Genomic DNA, 20286 nt, shown 5'->3' with positions numbered 1-20286 from the left:
AAATCTGGCTAATGAAGGTATAACTCCAACCAGTAGAGAGTTTCCCATATATTTAAATTTTGCCAGGGCTCCTTGATGCTACACTTGATTGAATGAGGCCTTGATGTCAAGGGCAGTCACACTCACCTCACCTCTGGGAATCAGCTACTTCGCCTATATTTGAAACAAGGCTGTAAATAAGGCCAGTAGCAGAACCAAAACTAGGTGTCACTGAGCAGGTTATTGCTGAGCAGGTGCTGCTTGATAGCCCTGTTACTGATACCTTCCATCACTTTACTCATGATCAAGAGATTGATGGGGCTGTAATTGATCATTTGAATTGTCCTTTTTATGTACCAGACATCCTGGTCAATTTTCCACATTGTTGGGTAGATGCCACTGTTGTAGCTGTACTGAACAGCTTGGTGATGGGTGCAACACATTTAGGAAAGCAAGTCTTCATTACTTTTGTTGCAATGTTGTCAGGGCCCATAGCCTTTGTCGTTTCCAATGCTTCCAAGCACTTCCTGCTATCATGTGCAGTGAATCAAATTGGTTGAAGACTGGCATCTGTGGAGGAAGCTGAGATCCATCATTCATTCAGCACTTTTGGCTGAAGACTGCTGTCTATTGCGCTGATGTGCTGGACTCTTCCATCATTAAGGATGGGGATATTTGTGGAGTCTCCTCCTCCAGTGAGTTGTTTAATTGTCCACCAGCATTCACCACTGGATGTGGCAGGACTGCAGAGATTAGATCTGATCTGCTGGATGTGGGGTGGGATCACTTAGCTAATTATATCATAGAGCATAGCACAGTACAGGCCCTTTGGCCCACGATGTTGTGCCAAACTTTTACCCTAAACCTAAGGTCTATTTAACATCCACCCCTACCTTATACTATCATCCATAGGCCTATCTAATAGCCACTTAAATGGCCCTAATGAGACTGACTCCACTACCCTCTCTGGCAATGCATTCCATGCCCCGACCACTCTCCGAGTAAAGAATCTACCTCTGATGTCTCCACTATATCAACCTCCTTTTACTTTAAACCTGTGTCCCCTTGTAAAAGCTACCTCCACCCAAGGAAAAAGTCTCTGGCTGTCCTCTCTATCTATAGTTCTGATCATTTTGTACACCTCCATGAAGTCACCTCTCATTCTTCGTCGTCCTACAGAGAAAAGCCCTAGCTCTCTCAACCTTTCCTTGTAAGGCCTTCCCTCCATTCCAGGCAACATCCTGGTAAATCTCCTTTTCTAACGCTTCCACATCTTTCCTGTAATGAGGTGACTAAAACTGGACAAAATACTCCAGATGTGGCCGAACCAGGCTTTTGTAGAGCTGGACCATAACCTTACAGCTCTTGAACTCAATCCCTGTATTAATGAAAGCTAACACACCATACGCTTTCTTAACAACTCTGTCCACCTGGATGGGAGCTCTCAGGGAACTGCAGACATGAACCCCAAAATCCCTCTGCTCCTCCACACTGCCAAGAATCTTTCCATTAACCCTGTAAACTGCTTTCAAATTTGTCCTTCCAAAATGAAACACTCCAACACTTTTCAGGGTTAACTCCATCTGCCACTTCTCAGCTCAGCTCTGCATTCTATCAATGTCCCTTTTTTAACCTAGGACCGCCCTCCACACTATCCACAACTCGACCCACTTTCGTGTCTATCTCTTGCTGCTTATTCTGCTGGCACACAAGTAATCCGATGTAAATGATTTGAAGGAAGGTGAAGGTGGTCTGATCAGCAAGTTTGCAGATGACACTAAGATTGTTGGATTAGCAGATAGTGAAGGGGACAGTCAAAAAATTCCAGCAGAATATAGATAGACTGGAGAGTTCGGCAGATAAATGGCAGATGGAGTTCAATCCGGCCAAATGCGAGGTGATGCATTTCGGACGATCAAATTCAAGGGTGAACTATACAGTAAATGGAAAAGTCCTAGAGAACATTGATGAACAGAGATCTGGGTGTTCAGGTCCATTGTTCCCTGAAGGTGACAACGCCGGTCAATAGGGTGGTCAAGAAGGTATATGGCATGATTTCCTTCATTGGACGGGGTATTGAGTACAAGAGTTGGCAGGTCATGTTGCAGTTGTACAGGACTTTGGTTCGGCCACATTTGGAGTACTGTGTACAGTTCTGGTCGCCATGTTACCAAAAGGATGTGGATGCTTTGGAGAGGGTGCAGAGGAGGTTCACCAGGATGTTGCCTGGTATGGAGGGTGCTATCTGTGAAGAGAAGTTGGGTAGTTTAGGATTATTTTCATTACAAAGACGGAGGTTGAGGGGGGACCTGATTGAGGTCTACAAAATCATGAAGGGTATAAACAGGGTGGATAGCAAGAAGCTTTTTCCCGGGGGGGGGAGGTGTCTCAATTACTAGGGGTCATGAGTTCAAAGTGAGAGGAGGAAAGTTTAAGGGAGATATGGGTGGAAAGTTCTTTACACAGAGGGTGGTGGGTGCCTGGAACATGTTGCCAGCGGAGGTGGTAGACGCAGACATGTTAGTGTCTTTTAAGATATATTTGGACAGGTACATGGATGGGCAGGGAGCAAATGGACACAGGCCGTTAGAAAATAGATGACAGGTTAGACAGAGGATCTTGATCGGCACAGGCTTGGAGGGCTGAAGGGCCTGTTCCTATGCCGTAATTTTCTTTGTTCTTTGTTCTAATCCTGTTTGTACTGTCACCAGGTTGACATCTCATTTTTAGGTATGCCTGCTGCTGCCACCCACTCCATTGAACCAGGCTAGATGGTAATGGTTGAATTTTTTTTATTCTCTCATGGGATGTGGGTGTTTCTGGCTGGCCAGCACTCATTGCCAGTCCCAGGTGGAGTAGGGGATATACTGGGGCACGAGGTTTGTGGATAGTGTTGGAGTATGATCCTGGTGCTGCTGCTGCTGATAGTCCACAGTGCCTCGTGGATGTAGAGGGGTGCAAGGCCCATACTCTCATAGGAGATATGGAGGGGTCAACTCTGAATAAGATAGCGTGACTGACTGGACACACTGATCCAGGCATGCTTCACTCCAATTGCTACTTCCTTCCTTGTTGTTCCCTAGATATCGAAAGAGAAACATTGACATGGGTAATCAGCCATGATCTACTTCAAGGGTAGAGCAAGCTCAATAGGTTGAATGGCCTACTCTTGTCATGTGACTTCTGACTATGTCCACCTCGGTCCAACATCAACACCTCCACATCCGTATTACATTGGCCATCCACACTTCACCAAAAGTAAATCTCACAAAGAGAATAACTGAAAAGTATCTTCACTGTTTTATTAGTGTAGAGATTTTATTGGTCAAGTGAACTCTTCGAAAATACAGAATTTATGGAAACAAAGAACTTTGATAAATCTTAGTTAACAAAAGATTGTTTTATGAATAAATACATAGGTATAATTGATAAAACATTTCACATGATCCCACCAATGGTTTTCTCCCATCACTCATTCCAACTTCTTTTAATACATAAAAAGTACAACACTGGTCCTTTAAAGCATAATTTTTTTAAACAGTCACCATAGGTTGATGCAACAATAACATTTAGAAAGATGCTACTTTGAACACATTCTAAATTTACAGAAATAACCTTTGTATATTACACCCAGAATAGGAATGACAGTGCAGTCCTGGTATTTCTACAGGTTGGGACAGACAAAATAAATTACACATAACCAAATGTACACATGAAAGGAATAATTGTCGTAATGTCAGAAATAAATTCAACTTGTTAAAGCTATGTTCAGATTAATTATACTGTAGGTGACCAGAATAAGATCTATTCTAACAAGCTACCATACAGGTATTAATGGCAGTGTTTGGTCATGACAATTTGAGACATTAAAATAAACTTAAAGACAAAACTCCACATTTGGAATGATATAAGGCAATTTCCCCTATGGCACAGCCCCATCATATTTGTTATTAGCATATACTGAACACACCCCAGTGTGAAATCATCAAGAAGGCACTGCTTTACATTCTTCAACATCTTGCCGCAAAATAATACATTTGACCTTTTAAATACAAATATACTTTGGACCCTGCTAAAAGTATTTTACACTCCAAGCTGAACATTTATGCTAAGCTCACTTGCCTCTTTTAAGGGAGTTGAACATTCATAAACTAAACCCTAGTTAATGGAATTCTCAAAACAGCACTCAAAAATTATTCAAAAAGCACTTCTGTATATTGGACGAGTATTTTTGCTGTTAGTGATATTCTGACATTTGCACATTATTTAGTTTATGGCTTCTGCTGAAACTGTTTAACCACAGTTGTGAAAATTTATCTAGCCAGTAATATATGGAACATAGCGAGCAGACAGAGTAGGTTTTGAAGCATTGCATTTGACTGTAGGATAACTAAATATACATAATATCATACACGCAATGAAAATGGTTCAAAGAATTTTGTCATCAAATTAGAAGCACATTTAGTCCAACGTAATGCCTGGCACTCTTGTAGTTAGTGGTCTACATTTAATGAAGAACAAACCTTAAGAAAACTGATCCAGGTTGGTCTGATATATGGCTGTGGTTTGATTCTGGTCATGGTTAATTGAATATGGAATTAATAATAATTTGAAGCAGAATAAGGAAGATAATAACCACATAGTCTCTGTGCTGCAAAAGCGAGTGAGTTGCATTAGACTGGCTTGTCACTGTTCGAGTCCTCAGAGCTGTCAAACTTCTAAAATAAAGAGTGCACTTTTTAGTTCAAAGGCAAAATATACTGCGATTCATAAGTATTTCATACTTCTAGCACAGGGTACTTCTAAGGAAAAAAGACCCACTTTATTTATATTTTGATTATGCAACAATAGTCTCATGATCCATAATATCCTAAACAATATTAACCTAGCAGTTACTACCTTTGCAATTCTTTCATCTTCGGCATTATATACATGCCACATAATCATAGCCAGAGTGTTGTAATTGGGGGGCCCCTGAACATTTTCACATTTTTTCATTTACGACTGTGCAGAAGAATTGGGAGAGGAAAACAATGCAAATGATAATAATAATGAAAAGAAGTTTTTGTTTCGCTATCACCATTAATGCAGAAAACATACATTTTTATTTGTTATGGAATATGGGCGTTTTGATGAACTACTGTATTGCACCTTAGAGACTGTACACACTCATTGCTCCCACTGTGTGTTGGGGGAAGGGAAACCAATCAAGTGGCTGCTTTGTCCTGGATGTTGTTGACCTTCTAGAGTGTGGTTCGAGCTGCACTCATCTACACAAATGGGGAGTATTTCCACCACACTCCTGACTTATGCCTTGCAGATGGTGGGACAGGTTTTGGGCATCAGGTGGTGAGTTACTTTTGCAGACCCGACCTGCTCTTCTACCCATAGTATTTATATGGCTAGTCCATTCAATTTCTGACAACCACTAGGTTGCTCGCACGGGGAGATTCAGCATTGAATGCCAAGTAATGATGGTTCAATTCTCTCTTTTTGGATGTGGTCAATATCTTGCTCTTCCTCTGTACTTAGTTTGACTACAGTAGGAGATTTTCCATAATTTCCAAAAGCAGCTAAAGAAAATTGTACTGTGTACAGTACTGGTCAGCATACTTGCGAAAGAATGTAATGTACTGGAAGCAGTTCACAGAAGGTTTACTAGACTATTATCTGGAATGGATGGATTGCCTCATGAGGAAAGGATAGACAGGCTGGGTCTGCTTCCTCTGGAGTTTAGGCGAGTCACAAGTGACTTATTTGAAACATAAACAATCCTGAGGGGTCTTGACCAGGTGGAGGTTGAAAGGATGCGTCGTCCTCTGTGGGAGAATTGACAATTTAGCGGGTCAGAGTTAAAAGTAGAGTTGAGGAAATGTTTTTTTCTCTTAGACGGTTATGAATCTTTGAAATTCCCTTTCTCAAAACGCAGTGGATGCAGAAATTTTAAACATTTGATGGCAGAGGGAGATAGATTCTTGATGACTAAGGGAATGAAAGATAACTGACGGATATGCAGGAATGTTATAGATGAGGTTAAAATCAGATCAGCCATCATAATACTGAATGGTAGAGCAGGATTGAAGAGCTGAGTGGCCTACTGTTGTTCCTTGTTCATTTATAAATGGGAATTAGGAAGCAAATGGGGATGTTTTGAGTAATTGGTCATGCAGCATTAGCAAAACAATCTATAATTTAGATTCTGTTCAATATTTTCAATATCTATTTAGAAAATGGCAATAGTCCTGAGAACAAATTAATTGATCAATTAGTGTCATATCATTTACAAATCAGAAAAATGAAAGCATATCTTTAATTGCTAACAATGACCCTGTTAAAGCTCAAACAGTACTCATATCTTCTCATTGGATAATATGAGCTGAAACCTCGGTAACTGCTGCCATCTAGAAGCTGAAAGGCAGCAGATACATGGAACACCACCCCCTGCAAGTTCCCCTTCAAGCCACTCACCATCCTGACTCAGAAACATAATGCCGTTCCTTCACTGTCACTGGGTCAAAATCCTGGAATTCCCTCTGTAAGGGTATAGTGGGTCAACCTACAGCAGGTGAGCTGCAGCGGTTCAACAAAGCAGCTCACCACCACCTTCTCAACTAGGGATGGGCAATAAGTGCTGGCCCAGCGGTGGCGCCCACATCCCATGAAAGAATACTTATAAAAAAAATCACTTGCTGTTCCAAATAACTTGAAGTCAAAGAGGCATAAACCAGCAAAAAAAAAGTTAAAGGTTCATCTCAAGCAAAGCTAATTTCAAAATAGCCTAACATACAGATAGTAATCATCGCTGACATTTCAAGGGGTGAAAACCCACAGTCCTGATTGCAGCAGGCATTAAGTTACAGCAGCTGTAAAATCCCAATGCAAGCTCAAAATGGGTAGATGAGTAATATCTACTTATAATTGAGCAATAAAACAGAAATTAAGTTCCCAGAGCAAGTGTACCAGGACAGAGAGACAGAAAGAGTGTGTGAAAGTGAAGCAAAAGAAGAGACACGAGGAAATGGACAGAAGGAAAAGGGAGAGAGCGGGAGAGAGGAGGAGAAGGGTAGAGGAAGACAGAGATAATGGACGGGGGTGAGAGGAAGGTAGAGGACAAAGGGAGGGGGAAAGGTGAAGAGGAGAGGGAGAGACAGAAAGAAAGAGACGAGAGAGGGATGGGGTAGAGGAGGGGGTAGAAGGAAGAGACAGACCATAAGACATAGGTGCAGAATTAGGCCATTTGGCCCACTGAATCTGCTCCACCATCGATCATGGCTGACTCCCATTCTCCTGCCTTTTCTCTCTAACCCATCATCCCCATACCGATCAAGAACCTATCTATCGCTATCTTAAATACATTCAGTGCTTGGCTTCCACAGCCCTCTGCAGCAATGAGTTCCACAGATTCACCACCCTCTGGCTGAAGAAATTCCTGCCCATCTCAGTTCTAAAGGGTTGTCCCTTCACACTGAGGCTGTGCCCTCAGGTGCTAGTCTCTCTTACTACTAGAAACAACTTATCTGCAGCTACTCTATAAAGACCTCTCCACATTCCCTCATCATTCTTTCAAACTCTATACTGAGTACAGACTCAGAAACCTTAACCGTTCCTCATATGACAAGCCCTTCATCACCAGGGATCGTTCTTGTAAACCTCTTCTGGACACCCTCCAACGTGAACACATCCTTCCTTAGTACAGGCCCCAAAACTGTTCACAGTATTCCAAATGCAGCCTGACCAGAGACTTATACAGCATCAACTAACTGCTAACTAAATTTGCATGCTAACTTTGAAAGAAGCTAGAAGTAGGTCTCCTAAGTTAGTTTATGCTTCAGATTTCTGAACTCTTTCACTGTTTGGAAAGAAGTCTATGCCTCTATTCTTCCTACCAAAGGGCATAAACTCTCATTTTCTCACACTGTATTCTATCTGCCACTTTTCAGCCTATTTGCCTAGCCTCCCCATGTCATCTCAGCTCCTCAACACTACCTGCCCTTCCACCTCCAGAGACAGAGACAGAAGGAGAGAGGGGGGTAGATGAAGAGAGAGATGAGGGTGATATAGCGAGAGAAAAACAGAAGGTGGCAGAGAGTGACATTATGACGAGGGGTGTGGGGAGAAACACAGAGAGAAAGAGAGAGAGAGACAGACACACGCACAGAAGGAGAGGGACAGGGAGAGGGAGAGAGACAGAGACAGGGACAGGGAAAGAGAGAGGAATGTGGGAGTGGGGGTGGAGAGGAGTTGGTGGGTAGAGAGAGACATGAAGAGTTAATCTCCACCAAAATGAACCTGAAAATTTCTGCCATTGTATACTGTAAGTGGCTGATCAAAGATATGGCTGTATGATTAAATTAGATTCCCTACAGTGTGGAAACAGGCCCTTTGGCCCAATAAGTCTACACCGCCCCTTGGAGCATCCCACCCAGACCCATCCCCCTATAACCACACATCCCTGAACACTACGGGCAATTTAGCATGGCTAATCCACTGAGCCTGCACATCTTTGGAGTGTGGGAGGAAACCGGAGCACCCGGAGGAAACCCACGCAGACACGGGGAGAATGTGCAAACTCCACACAGACAGTTACCCGAGGCTGGAATCGAACCCAGGTCCCTGGCGCTGTGAGGCTGCAGTGCTAACCACTGAGCCACTGTGCCGTACAGATCAGGAACACTCTGTTGTCCCCTAGTGGTTCACTACAGGCACTGTGAATGCTGCACAGGAATAAATCGCAATCTGAGCTGGGGTCTGGGGTGGAACTCAAAACTTGAATGCAGTGTGTGGGGTGCTTTGAGCAAAACAATTGTTCCAGCAAAATCCAATGGAGAATCATAGCCCACGTCATAACATCATCTCATATTTATGGTTGGTAAAATAGGAAAGTTCATGATCCATCACCCACAAGAGAAGGGACTGTGATGTAAATTTAAGAACACACCAGAATGCACAAAAGGGATTAGTCAAAAAACGATTCGAGCTCAAGGACCAATTACTCCATTAGGTTCATGCCAAGTCACTGCAGAGCTATCTAATTAATCTGTCCTATTCCCATGCTTGCTCCCCCAAGTCCTAAAGTCTATTTTCCTCAGCAGTCCATCCAATTCCCTGTTGAATTATCGATGCCCACTACTGCCATGTTGTAGCTCATTACAACTCAGAGTAAAGGTGTCCTCAGGTCTGTATCTCTTGCCCAAACCTGAAAAATCTGTGTCTAGTCTGCAGTGAACGAGCATGACCCACCTGAAAGTGCACCATTACAACATGACCAGCAGCTGAGGGTTTGTGAAGAAAAGCAAACATCTAGGATCTATACTTCTGACTCCTATCTTTTGTGGCAGTGTGAGCAATCAAGTAAGTGAGCATCTCTCTTTTCCCAACATCAAAATAAACAAATAAACATTACTTTGCTGAGCTCCTTACAACCTGTCAGTGTCCATGAAACTGCTTCTCAAAATCAATCATCAACCACAAATTTGCAAGTTACATAATCTAAGAAATCTCACGACCATACTATTCTGTGAGAGGTAAATAAAATTTGAAGCTGTCTGAAAATTAGTTATCAGGTGATGCACAACTGCGCCTATTGCACAGCATTGGCATCACCTGAATCAGATCAGATTGTCAAAGGTAATAAAGTGTGAAGCTGGATGAACACAGCAGGCCAAGCAGCATCTCAGGAGCACAAAAGCTGATGTTTCAGGCCTAGACCCTTCATCAGATTGTCAAAGGTACATTGGCAAAAGGGGCCCTCTTGTGGCGCAGTGGTAATGTCCCTATTCCTGTACCAAGGCTCCCAAGGTCAAGTTCCACCTGTTCCACGGTTAATAACATTTGTGAACAGGTTAAGTAGAAAATAAAAATATTTTAAAAATTGCCTCAAGGCAGACCTTATCTTTTCAGTCTCCACGCTTCTCTTCATCACCAGATGCTGTCACTGTTCCAGCTGTTCTGCATTAATGAAACTTACCAAAATTGCCGTTCATTTTCAATTAGACTTAGAGTCAGACAGTATGGAAACAGATCCTTTGGCCCAACTCATCCATGCTGACCAGATTTCCTCAGCTGAACTGGTCCCATTTGCCTGCATTTGCCCCATATTCCTCTAAACCCTTCTTAGTCATGTACCTGTCCAAATGTCATTTAAATGTTGTAACTGTACTTGCCTCAATAACTTCCTTTAGCAGCTCGTTCCATATGGAGACCATCTTATGTGTGGAAAAAAATGTCCCTCAGGTCCCTTTTAAATCTCTCCCCTCTCACCTTAAACCTATGCCCTGTAGTTTTGGAGTGCCCCCCACCCCTGCTCCCAACACCCCACCCCAGTCCCCAGCCCTGCGAAAAAGGTCTTGGTTATTCAACTTATCTATGCCCCTCATGGTTTTTTTTTAAACCTCTCTCAGGTCACCCCTCAGCCTCCTACACTCTAGGGAAAAAGTCCCAGCCTATCCAGCCTCTCTTTATAACTTCAATCTTCCATCTGAATCTCCAAGTCAACTTCAAGTAAATCATCTGCCCTGACAGTTTTGGAAAGATCAAGGACACAGTCAATCTGCATTACAATATCGTGTAGAATTCTGTAACTTTAATTTGCAGCTCATACCTGTTGATCTCCTCCTGTGCATGCTTTATTGAATCTATGGCACTCAGAATTTCACTAAGATCATTCGCTTTCTTCCTCAGCCTTGTGCTGTGCTTCGCTGTCTTTTGCTCTGGAAGAAAGTTAGAGATTAATACCACAGACACATCAAAACTTTTGAGAAAGTGAGGCAGCTGTGATGCTAAAATAGATTATCAATCTCTCTCAGAACCTGCATCTTTAAATTTGATAACTTGTTTTTATGGTGTCTTTAACACTGTAAATCATCTGTATCGCATTAGGGTAATTAAATAACAACTGACAATTAGGAAAAAAAAATTTGGAGAGACATCCAAAAGCTTCAAGGAGGCGAGATCAGTAGACAGTGGAGAGGTTTAAGGAGCTTCCACAGCCTACAGCCAGACAGGTGAAGGCAGGGCTGTCAATGGGGATGGGCGTGGGGGGTGTAGGCAGTGTAAGCAGCACAAGAAACAGAATAGGAAGAGGACATAATTCTTAGAATGTTGCAGAGCTGGAAGAAGTTACAGAGAAAGGAAGGAGCAATGTCGTGGAAGGATCGTAAAGTCCATTAACAGAGACAAAAGGAGTCAGTTGTTCAATGCAGAGATAATGGGGGCTGCTGATGCTGGAGAATCCAAGATAACAAAGTGTGAAGCTAGATGAACACAGCAGTCCAAGCAGCATCTCAGAAGCACAAAAGCTGATGAAGGGTCTAGGCCCGAAACGTCAGCTTTTGTGCTCCTGAGATGCTGCTTGGCCTGCTGTGTTCATCCAGCCTCACACTTTGTTATCTCAGTTGTTCAATACATGTGCATTCCAGCAAAAAAAATCTCTTCAGGACACCATCACATCTTCTCAGTGCCATTAGTATTTTTCGATTTCCTATCTATTCTATGATTCTATCTCCAGTAGAACAGCCTGTTTATGAGTGAATCTAAACATTGCATTTTTTGAGAGCCGAATTCAAATCACAGCCCTTGTACCAGAAGTGTAAAGATTCATCATGGTACCTGCAGGGTGAGTGCTTATAATCTCTGAAGAATTGAAAAATGAAAATGTATGGTATCATGGTAATTTGAGCAAGAGGGGCAGCACGGTAGCTCAGTGGTTAGCAGGGCTGTCTCACAACACCAGGAGCCCAGGTTCGATTCCACCTGCTGGCGACTGTGTGAAGTTTGCACATTCTCCCTGAGTCTGCATGTATTTCCTCTGGGTGCTCCAGTTTCCTCCCATAGTCCAAGGCAGTTTAGGTAGATTAGCCATGCTAAATTGCCCATAGCGCTCAGGGATGTGCAGGCTAGGTGGGGTTAGCGATGGGAAATACAGGATTACAGGGATAGGGTACGGGGATGGCTCTGGGTGGGAGGGTGTGGAGTCAATTGCCCGAATGGCCTGCTATTGTAGGGATTCTTTGATGATTCAATGAGATCACCTGTCCAAGATCAGAAGAGGATTGAGTCAAAGGCTCAATTCAAATTCTGGCTCCTGGCTAAAATTCTGCATCGAATTGCAAGGAGGAGTAAAATCAAGATGCTATTTGCTGTAATCAGTATGTCATCCCCTTAAGAGCTGTTCTGTCATTCTGAGAAGCATGGCTGTCTCACACTGACATGACAAGCTGGTGAAATGACAAGCAGCATGCAACCAGAGAAAAGGAAAAAACATTTGTTGTGTGGTTTTAATTTCTTGTCGGGCCACCTTTGGCTTAGAATAATAAACATAGACACTTTGAGGAAGGGCCTCAATATAAAAACAAAACCGTTTATATGCTGGAAGTCCAAAATAAATGCAAAAACTGCTGGAACTACTCAACACTCGGGTGAAACAGGATTACTGTTTCATGTAAATGCTGACTTGCCCGTGTCATATAGCACAGGAAAGGTATTTCAAGCAGCAATTGATTTACCCACTCCTTTGTCTGCCTGTTATTCTCTCTCTCTGTACACCTATGTTTACTCTTAACCCCACCCCACCTTTAGCAATATATACCAACATTTTCCGAGCTACAATCAGTCCTGCAGTAGGGTCACTGGATCTGAAACATTAACTCTGCTTTCCCTCCACAGATGCTGTTCGACCTGTCAAGTTTCGCCAGCAATTTCTGTTTTTGTTTATGGCATTCCAAGTACTCATCCAAGTACTTTTTAAAAGTTGAGGTTTCTCACCTCGACTGTTCTCTCAGGCAGTGCATTCCAAATTTGTGAAACTTGAAAGGGCTCAGAAAAGATTTACAAGCATGTTGTTAGGGTTGGAGGGTTTGAGCCATGGGGAGAGGCTGAATAGACTGGGGCTATTTGCTCTGGAGCATCGAAGGCTGAGGGATGACCTTAGAGACATTCATAAAATCATGAGGGGCATGGATACGATAAATAGGCAGGGTCTCAAACAGGTTTATAAAATCATGAGAGGCATAGTTAGGGTAAATAGACAATGTCTTTTCCTTGGGGTGGGGGGAGTCCAAAACTAGAGGGCATAGGTTTGAGGTGGGAGGGGCAAGATTTAAAAAGGGACCTCAGGGGTAACTTTTTCATGCCGAGGGTGGTACATGTATCAAATGAGCTGCCAGAGGAAGTGGTGGAGGCTGGTACAATTACAACATTTACAAAGGTATCTGGATGGGGACATGGATAGGAAGGGTTTAGTGGGATATGGGCCAAATGCTGGCAGATGGGACTGGATTAATTTAGGATATCTGGCTGGCACAGAAGTGTTGGCCCAAAAGTCTGTTTCTGTGCTGTACATCTCTGACTCTGGGTTAAAAACAATTTTTCTCAAATTCTCTCTAAATCTCCTGCCTTCACCTTACAATTATCAGCCCTCATTGTTGACCCTTCAACCAAGGAGAGTAGCTACACTGTGCTCATGCTGTCCATGCCCCTCATAATCTCATACACCTCAATCAGCTCGGTGAAATAATTCCACAGAGGGTGGAATTTTGTCACCCATCTTTCACGCGAGGAGAGTCCTTGACACTGATCCAGCTCCATCAGACCAGCTCTCAGAGTGAACATACCATTTTGGATAGTGTTGGGGGATGGGGGGATGACCTACCGGGGAAGGCCAGAGCGGACAGGTCTCTGGCACTGAGCCTGGCCCTGCGGCACAGAACGGAAGGGGGACGAATAGGAGAGCAATTGTATTAGGGGATCCAATAGTAAGAGGCACAAGCAGGCGGTGCTGTGGACATGAACGAGATGAAAGGATGGTATGTTGCCTCCCGGGTGCCAGGGTCTGTGATATGTCGGATCATGTCTTCAAGATCCTTAAGGGGGAGGGTGAGAAACCAGCAGTCATGGTATACATCAGTACCAATGAAGTGAGTAGGAAAAGGACTGAGAATGTGAAAAACAAGTACAGGGAGTTAGGTTGGAAGCTGAAGTCCAGGACAAACAGGGTAGTTATCTCTGGATTACTGCCAGTGCCACATGATAATGAGGTAAGAAACAGGGAGAGAGTGCAGCTAAACATGTGGCTACAGGGCTGATGTGGGAGGGAGGGCTTCCGTTATGTGGATAATTGGAGCACATTCTGGGGAAGGTGGGGGCTGTACAGTAAGGATGGGTTGCACCTGAACCGGAAGGGCACAAATATCCGGGGAGGGAGGTTTCCCAGAGCTGTACGGGGTGGTTTAAACTAGTTTGGCAAGGGGTAGGGAACCAGATTTATAATTCAGAGGATGAGGTATTCAGCCTTCCAACAGACGCACCAGGGAGTGAGGTTATTTCTAAAGAAATACGGTTGATAGAGCGTAATTGTGGACACAGGGCTGGTTTGAGGTGCATATACTTCAATGCTAGAAGTATCAGAAATAAGGCGGATGACCTTAGAGCGTGGGTCGGTACTTGGAACTACGATGCTGTGGCCATTACAGAAACTTGGATAACTCAGGGACAGGATGGATGTTGGGAGTTCCGGGATTCAGATGCTTTAAAAGAAATAGGGAGGGTGGAAAGAGTTAGGGGAGTAGCATTGTTGGTCAGGGCAAGTATAGCAGCTACTGAAAGGCAGTTTGAGAATGACTACAGAGTCAGTTTGGGTTGAGGTCAGAAACAAGAAAGGAGCAGTCACTTTGTTGGGGTTTTTTTAACAGACCCCCTAATAGTTGCAGAGAAGTGGAAGAGTGGATTGGGAGGCAGATACTGGAAAGGTGCAGAAGTCACAGAGTTGTTGTCATGGGTGACTTCAATTTTCCAAATATTGATCGGAAACTTTTTAGCTGTAATAGGTGAGATGTGCGTTCAGGAAGGATTTCTGACACAGTATGCAGATAGACCAGCACAAGGAGAGGCCACTTTGGATTCGGTGCTTGGCAACGAACCGGGCCAAGTGTTAGACCTGTTCGTAGGAGAGCATTTTGGCAGTAGTGATCATAACTCTTGCTTCTTTCATGATAGTCATGGATAAGGATAGGTACATATGGCAGGGTAAAGTTTATAACTGAGGGAAGGGTAATTACAATTCAGTTAGGCAAGAACTGGGTAACATAAATTGGGAACAGATGCTGTCAAGGAAGAGCACCACAAATGTAGAGATTGTTTAAGGAATGCATACTGCATGTGCTCGTTATGTTTGTCCCTAGCAGGCAGGGAAGATGCAGTCAAGTGAGGGAGCCATGGTTCTCAAGAGAGGTCGAACAAATGGTTAAGAGGAGGAAGGATGCTTATGTAACGTTTAGGAAGAGGAACAGAAAAGGCTCTAGAGGGATACAAGTTAACCAGGAAGTAGCTGAAGAAAGGGCTTAGGAGAACTATAAGGGGGCATGAGAAAACCTTAGCAGATAGTATCAAGGAAAACTGCAAGGCTTTTTACACGTACATGCAGGACAAGAGAATGGCCAGTGTAAGGGTGGGGCTGATCAAGGATTGTAAAGGGAATTTGTGCACAGAGCCTAAAGAGATAGGAGAGGTCCTTAATGAATACTTTTCTTCAGTATTCACAACTGAGAGCGACCTAGTTGTAGAGGAGGACATTGTGAAACAGGCAGATAGGCTAGGAGGTTAATGTTAGTAAAGAAGATGTGCTAGGAATTCTGAGGAAGTTGAAGATAGACAAATCCCCCGGGCCTGATGGGATTTATCCGAGGATTCTATGGGAAGCGAGGGACGAGATCGCAGGGCCTTTGGCGATGGTCTTTTAGTCCTCACTGTCCACGGGTATACAGCCGGAAGATTGAAAAGAGGCAAATGTCATTTCCTTGTTCAGAAAAGGGAATAGGGATAACCCTGGAAATTACAGGGCAGTTAGTCCTCTGTCAGTGGTGGGCAAATTACTGGGAAGGGCTCTGAGAGACAGGATTTATGATCACTTGGAAAGGCACAGTTTGATTCGTGATAGTCAGCGTGGATTTGCGAGGGGTAGATCATGCTTCACAAACTTTATTCAATTCTTTGAAGAGGTGACCAAACACATGGATGAAGGTGGAGTAGTGGATATGGTACATATGGACTAAGTAAGGCATTTGATAAGGTTCCTCATGGTAGGGTCATGCAGAAGGTAAGGAGGCGGGGGTAGGGGGAAATGTGGCAGATTGGGTTCAGAATTGGCTGATCCTTAGAAGACAAAGGGGGGTAGTGGATGGAAGATATTCAACATGGTGCTCAGTTATGAGTGGTGTACCACAAGGATTTGTTCTGGGTCCTCTTCTCTTCGTGATTCTTGTAAATGATTTGGATGAAGGAGTGGAAGGTTGGATTAGCAAATTCGCGGATGATACGTAGGTGGTTCACATTGTGAACAGTGTGGAGAGCTGTTCTAGGTTACAAAGGGTCATTGATAGAATGCAGGGCTGGGCTGAGAAGTGGCAGATGGAGTTTAACCCTGAAAAGTGACAGGTTTTGAAATGACAAACTTGAAAGTAGAAAACAGGGTTAACGGAAAGATTCTTGGCAGTGCGGAGGACTAGAGGGATCTTGGGATTCATGTCCACAGTTCCCCGAGAGCTGCCATCCAGGTAGTAGAGTTGTTAAGAAGGTGTATGGTGTGTTAGCTTTCATTAATACAGGGATTGAGTTCAAGAGCCATGAAGTTATGCTGCAGCTATGCAAAACCTTGGTTTGGCCACATCTGGAGTATTGTCCCCAGTTCTGGTCACCTCATTACAGGAAAGATGTGGAAGCATTAGAAAAGGTGCAGAGGAGATTTACCAGGATGTTGCCTGAAATGGAGGGAAGGTCTTATGAGGAAATGGTAAGAGAGCTTGGGCTTTTCTCTGTAGGATGACGATGGATGAGAGGTGACTTGATAGAGGTGTACAAAATGATCAGAGGTATAGATAGAGTGGACAGCCAGAGACTTTTTCCTTGGGTGGAGGTAGCTATTACGAGGGGACATAGTTTTAAAGTGAGCGGAGATGGATATAGGGGAGACGTCAGAGGTAGGTTCTTTACTCAGAGTGGTTGGGGCATGGAATGCATTGACAGAGAGGCTGGTGGAGTCTGCCTCATTTGGGGCATTTAAGTGGCTATTAGACAGGCATATGGATGATAGTATAAGGTAGGGGTGGAGGTTAGATAGACCTTAGGTTTTGGGTAAAAGATTGGCACAACATTGTGGGCCAAAGGGCCTGTACTGTGCTGTACTGTTCTGTGTTCTATGTTCTATAACCTCTGACACTCCTGCTTAAATCTGTCAGCCAGAGCTCCCTGATCCGGGAACTCATATTCTATGATGTCCACCAGGTTGACCTTGTTACAATGACTGCAGCATCTCTTCAACCTTCTCTGCTCTAAAAATATTCCTGAGCTTGTCCAAGCTCTCTTCATCACTGAAATGCTCCATCCCAGGGAACATCCTGGTAAATCTCATCTGCACCCCTTCCAGTGCAATCACATCCATCCTACAATGCAGTGACCAGAACTGCAGACAGTACTCCAAATGTAGCTAAACCAAAAGTTTGTACAGCTCCAACATAATCTCCCTGCAGAGGAAAGCAAGGGCCTACTGCTGTTTATTGCTGGGCTGTTAATCTAATGATCCAGGTAATGTTCTTGGGGCCCAAATTCAAATCCCGCTATTGGAATGTGAATTCAGTGAAAAGAAATCTGGAATTAAGAGTCTGACAGTGATCGTGAATCCGAGGATGATGACTTCAGCTTGTACAAGGGGGGTTAGCTACAAATTGAGAGATGATAGATTTAAGACAGATGTCAGAGGCAGGTTCTTTACTCAGAGAGTGGTAAGGGCGTGGAATGCCTTGCCTGCCAATGTAGTAAACTCAGCCACATTAGGGGTATTTAAACAGTCCTTGGATAAGCATATGGATAATGATGGGATAGTGTAGGGGGAGGGGCTTAGATTAGTTCACAGGTCGGCGCAACATCGAGGGCCGAAGGGCCTATTCTGTGCTGTGTTGTTCTATGTTCTATGTTCTATAATCCAATGGCAATTGTCAGAAAAACCTATCTGGTTCATTAACAGATATCCGTTCGGGAAGCAAACAGATATCCTAACCTGGTCTGGCCCACATGTGACACCAGACCCACAGCAATGAGGATGACTCTGGGCACTATGGTTGGCATGGGCAGTAAATGCTGGCCTAGCCAGTGATGCCCACATCCTGTGAATGAATTAAAAAACTATGCCATTACTGATCAAGGCAAGTGCACTGTATGGCTTCTTCACCATCCTACTGACCTGTTTTACCCACCTTAGGGGATCTATAAACAAGCACCTTAGGGGATCTATAAACAAGCACCCTAGGATTCCTCCATTCCTCTGAGCTTCTTAGTGTCCTGCCATTCATTGTGTAGATCCTTGTCTTGTTACTTCTCTCAAAATGCATTACCTCACACATATCAAGGTTAAATTCCACTGCCACTGACCTTTCCATCTGACCAATTTGTTTTATGTCTTCCTGTAACTTAACACCTTATCCCTCACTGTCAGCCAACCATTGTGTTATGTGTAATATTATTACTCCCTCCACATATTTTCTTCTATATCGTTTATATATACCACCAACAAGGGTCCCAGCACTGATCCCATGGTACACCACTGCACACAGGCACATGTAACATACATAGTCTTCTACCTGTAAACCACATTCTGACTGTACCCCCACAAATTCTCTGAAGCAACTTTGGATTCCACTTGCCAAGTTACCATTGATCTAATACGCTTTTCTTGATCAGTCTCCCATGTCGGACCTTGTCAAAAAGCTCTGCTCAAATCCACAGAAACTACATTAACTGCCCGGCATCATCCAAACACATGGTTGTCTCCTCTCAAAATTCAACCAAATTTGTGAGACATGACTTCCCACACCCCACACCACCACGATTCTGTCCTGCTATCTGGAAGTGGCAGGGCTCCTCAGTGGATATTCTTGAGACTGGAGTTCTCCCTCTTTCCTTTGGGAAATTGGGGTGGAGTGTATTGCAAGTAGTAGGCTCCCTTAAATAGCAGATTCAGTTATTTCACCAACTCCCAGGCTGCCGACAAGCTCTGTGGCTTTCAGGGGTCTTTGACCCACATTTTTATGGGTTGTGGGAGACTGCAGCCCTCTTTCTCATGATCTGAGGTGTTCCTCCTCAGATTGTGATTGCGTTTCAGCCTCAATCTCTGAATCAGTGTTCACCTGGTGCAAAATGGTCAGGGGGAAGATTGGAGGATTTCGTGGGTCTGGCCAAGGAGGCAATCTATAGCAACAAAAACAGAATAATATGAATTAACGCTTTGGGTCTAGTGACCCTTCTCAGAACTGGGATGAACTCTGATTTCTCTCCACAGATGCTGCCAGGACTGCTAAGCTTTTCCAGCAATTTGTTTTGCTTCTGATTTCCAGCATCTGCAGTTATTTCGGTTTTTATGGGCAATCTATAGGTCCAGGCTGTGGGCAGCTGAGGAGGTTTTTGACTATCTATCTTTCTTCCATGTTCCATTCTCCCCGTGGAAGGGGAGAGTGTGCTGCCTGTAGTGCGTTTGATCCATGATCAGTAGATGTCACAAGGGCTAGAATATGTTCCAAAAATGATTTTTGAAGGGTTTGAGAAATAAATTTGCAATGTTTCATTTTGCAAATAAATTGAAGGCTCTCAAGACTGACTTCTGGTCTCCTCCATCACGGTACTGTCAGGGGTCTAAATTGGATCAGAAGCATGGTGATAGTGCATGCATTGGTCCATGGATTTTATCTATTTTGTTCTGATTGTGTACTCCTGTTTGAACCTCTTAAGTTGAGTGGTTGACGTTACATGCTGTGGGTGTGACAGGAAAGCCTGAAAAATCATTTAAAATAAGAGAAAACCAAACTGAATCACATGGAGGAGTCTTACACTGTCTAATACATAAGTTGGTGAAAAGAGTAGAATTTGAGAAAGAAGAGACAAAGAGAACAAACTCACTTTCACTCTCCGATGAGTCTTGCTGATCAAGTTCTGGACTGGAGCATCCACTTTCAGGACTCTGCTGCCCACTTTTCTTATTCCGGGTACGTTTTGGTGCAGAGACCTATGTCAAACAGAATACAATTAATATTTCAAATACGTCCAGCCTTTCTTAAAATAAAGCCTGCCAATGTGTCAAAAATATTTCTCTTTTTGCCAAAAATGGGCCCAGTAATGGCTGCAAAACCAAGAGTAGAATTGTAGATTGTGATTTCCATACACAGAAGAAACCTTGCTGACTGTTGTGTAAAATACAACAGCTGTTCAGCAAACACAATACCATAATAAAATGTACATCAAAATAGGAGATGGACTAAGTTATTCAGC

General features: G+C 43.6%; 1 protein-coding gene across 8 annotated transcripts in view; it reads right to left on the bottom strand.

The window, feature by feature from the left end:
* Positions 1 to 3294: 3294 nt before the first annotated feature.
* The window catches only part of osbpl8 (oxysterol binding protein-like 8), a 332940-nt gene continuing 315948 nt past the window's right edge, over positions 3295 to 20286 (bottom strand). For 7 of the 8 annotated variants that reach the window (XM_059652608.1, XM_059652607.1, XM_059652612.1 and 4 more), the window contains 3 exons: positions 19918 to 20023; positions 10580 to 10688; positions 3296 to 4697 (listed from right to left, as the gene is read on the bottom strand). In XM_059652608.1, coding sequence (XP_059508591.1) covers positions 4562 to 4697; positions 10580 to 10688; positions 19918 to 20023 — 351 coding nt within the window. In that variant the 3' untranslated portion in view covers positions 3296 to 4561. Of the gene's footprint in view, positions 4698 to 10579; positions 10689 to 19917; positions 20024 to 20286 lie in introns of all 8 variants that reach the window. The other variant, XM_048549164.1, reaches the window with a different exon arrangement.

This window comes from Stegostoma tigrinum, chromosome 18 (assembly GCF_030684315.1).
Source record: "Stegostoma tigrinum isolate sSteTig4 chromosome 18, sSteTig4.hap1, whole genome shotgun sequence".
Taxonomy (NCBI): Eukaryota; Metazoa; Chordata; class Chondrichthyes; order Orectolobiformes; family Stegostomatidae; genus Stegostoma; species Stegostoma tigrinum.
This window is presented reverse-complemented; position numbering and strand designations above follow the sequence as displayed.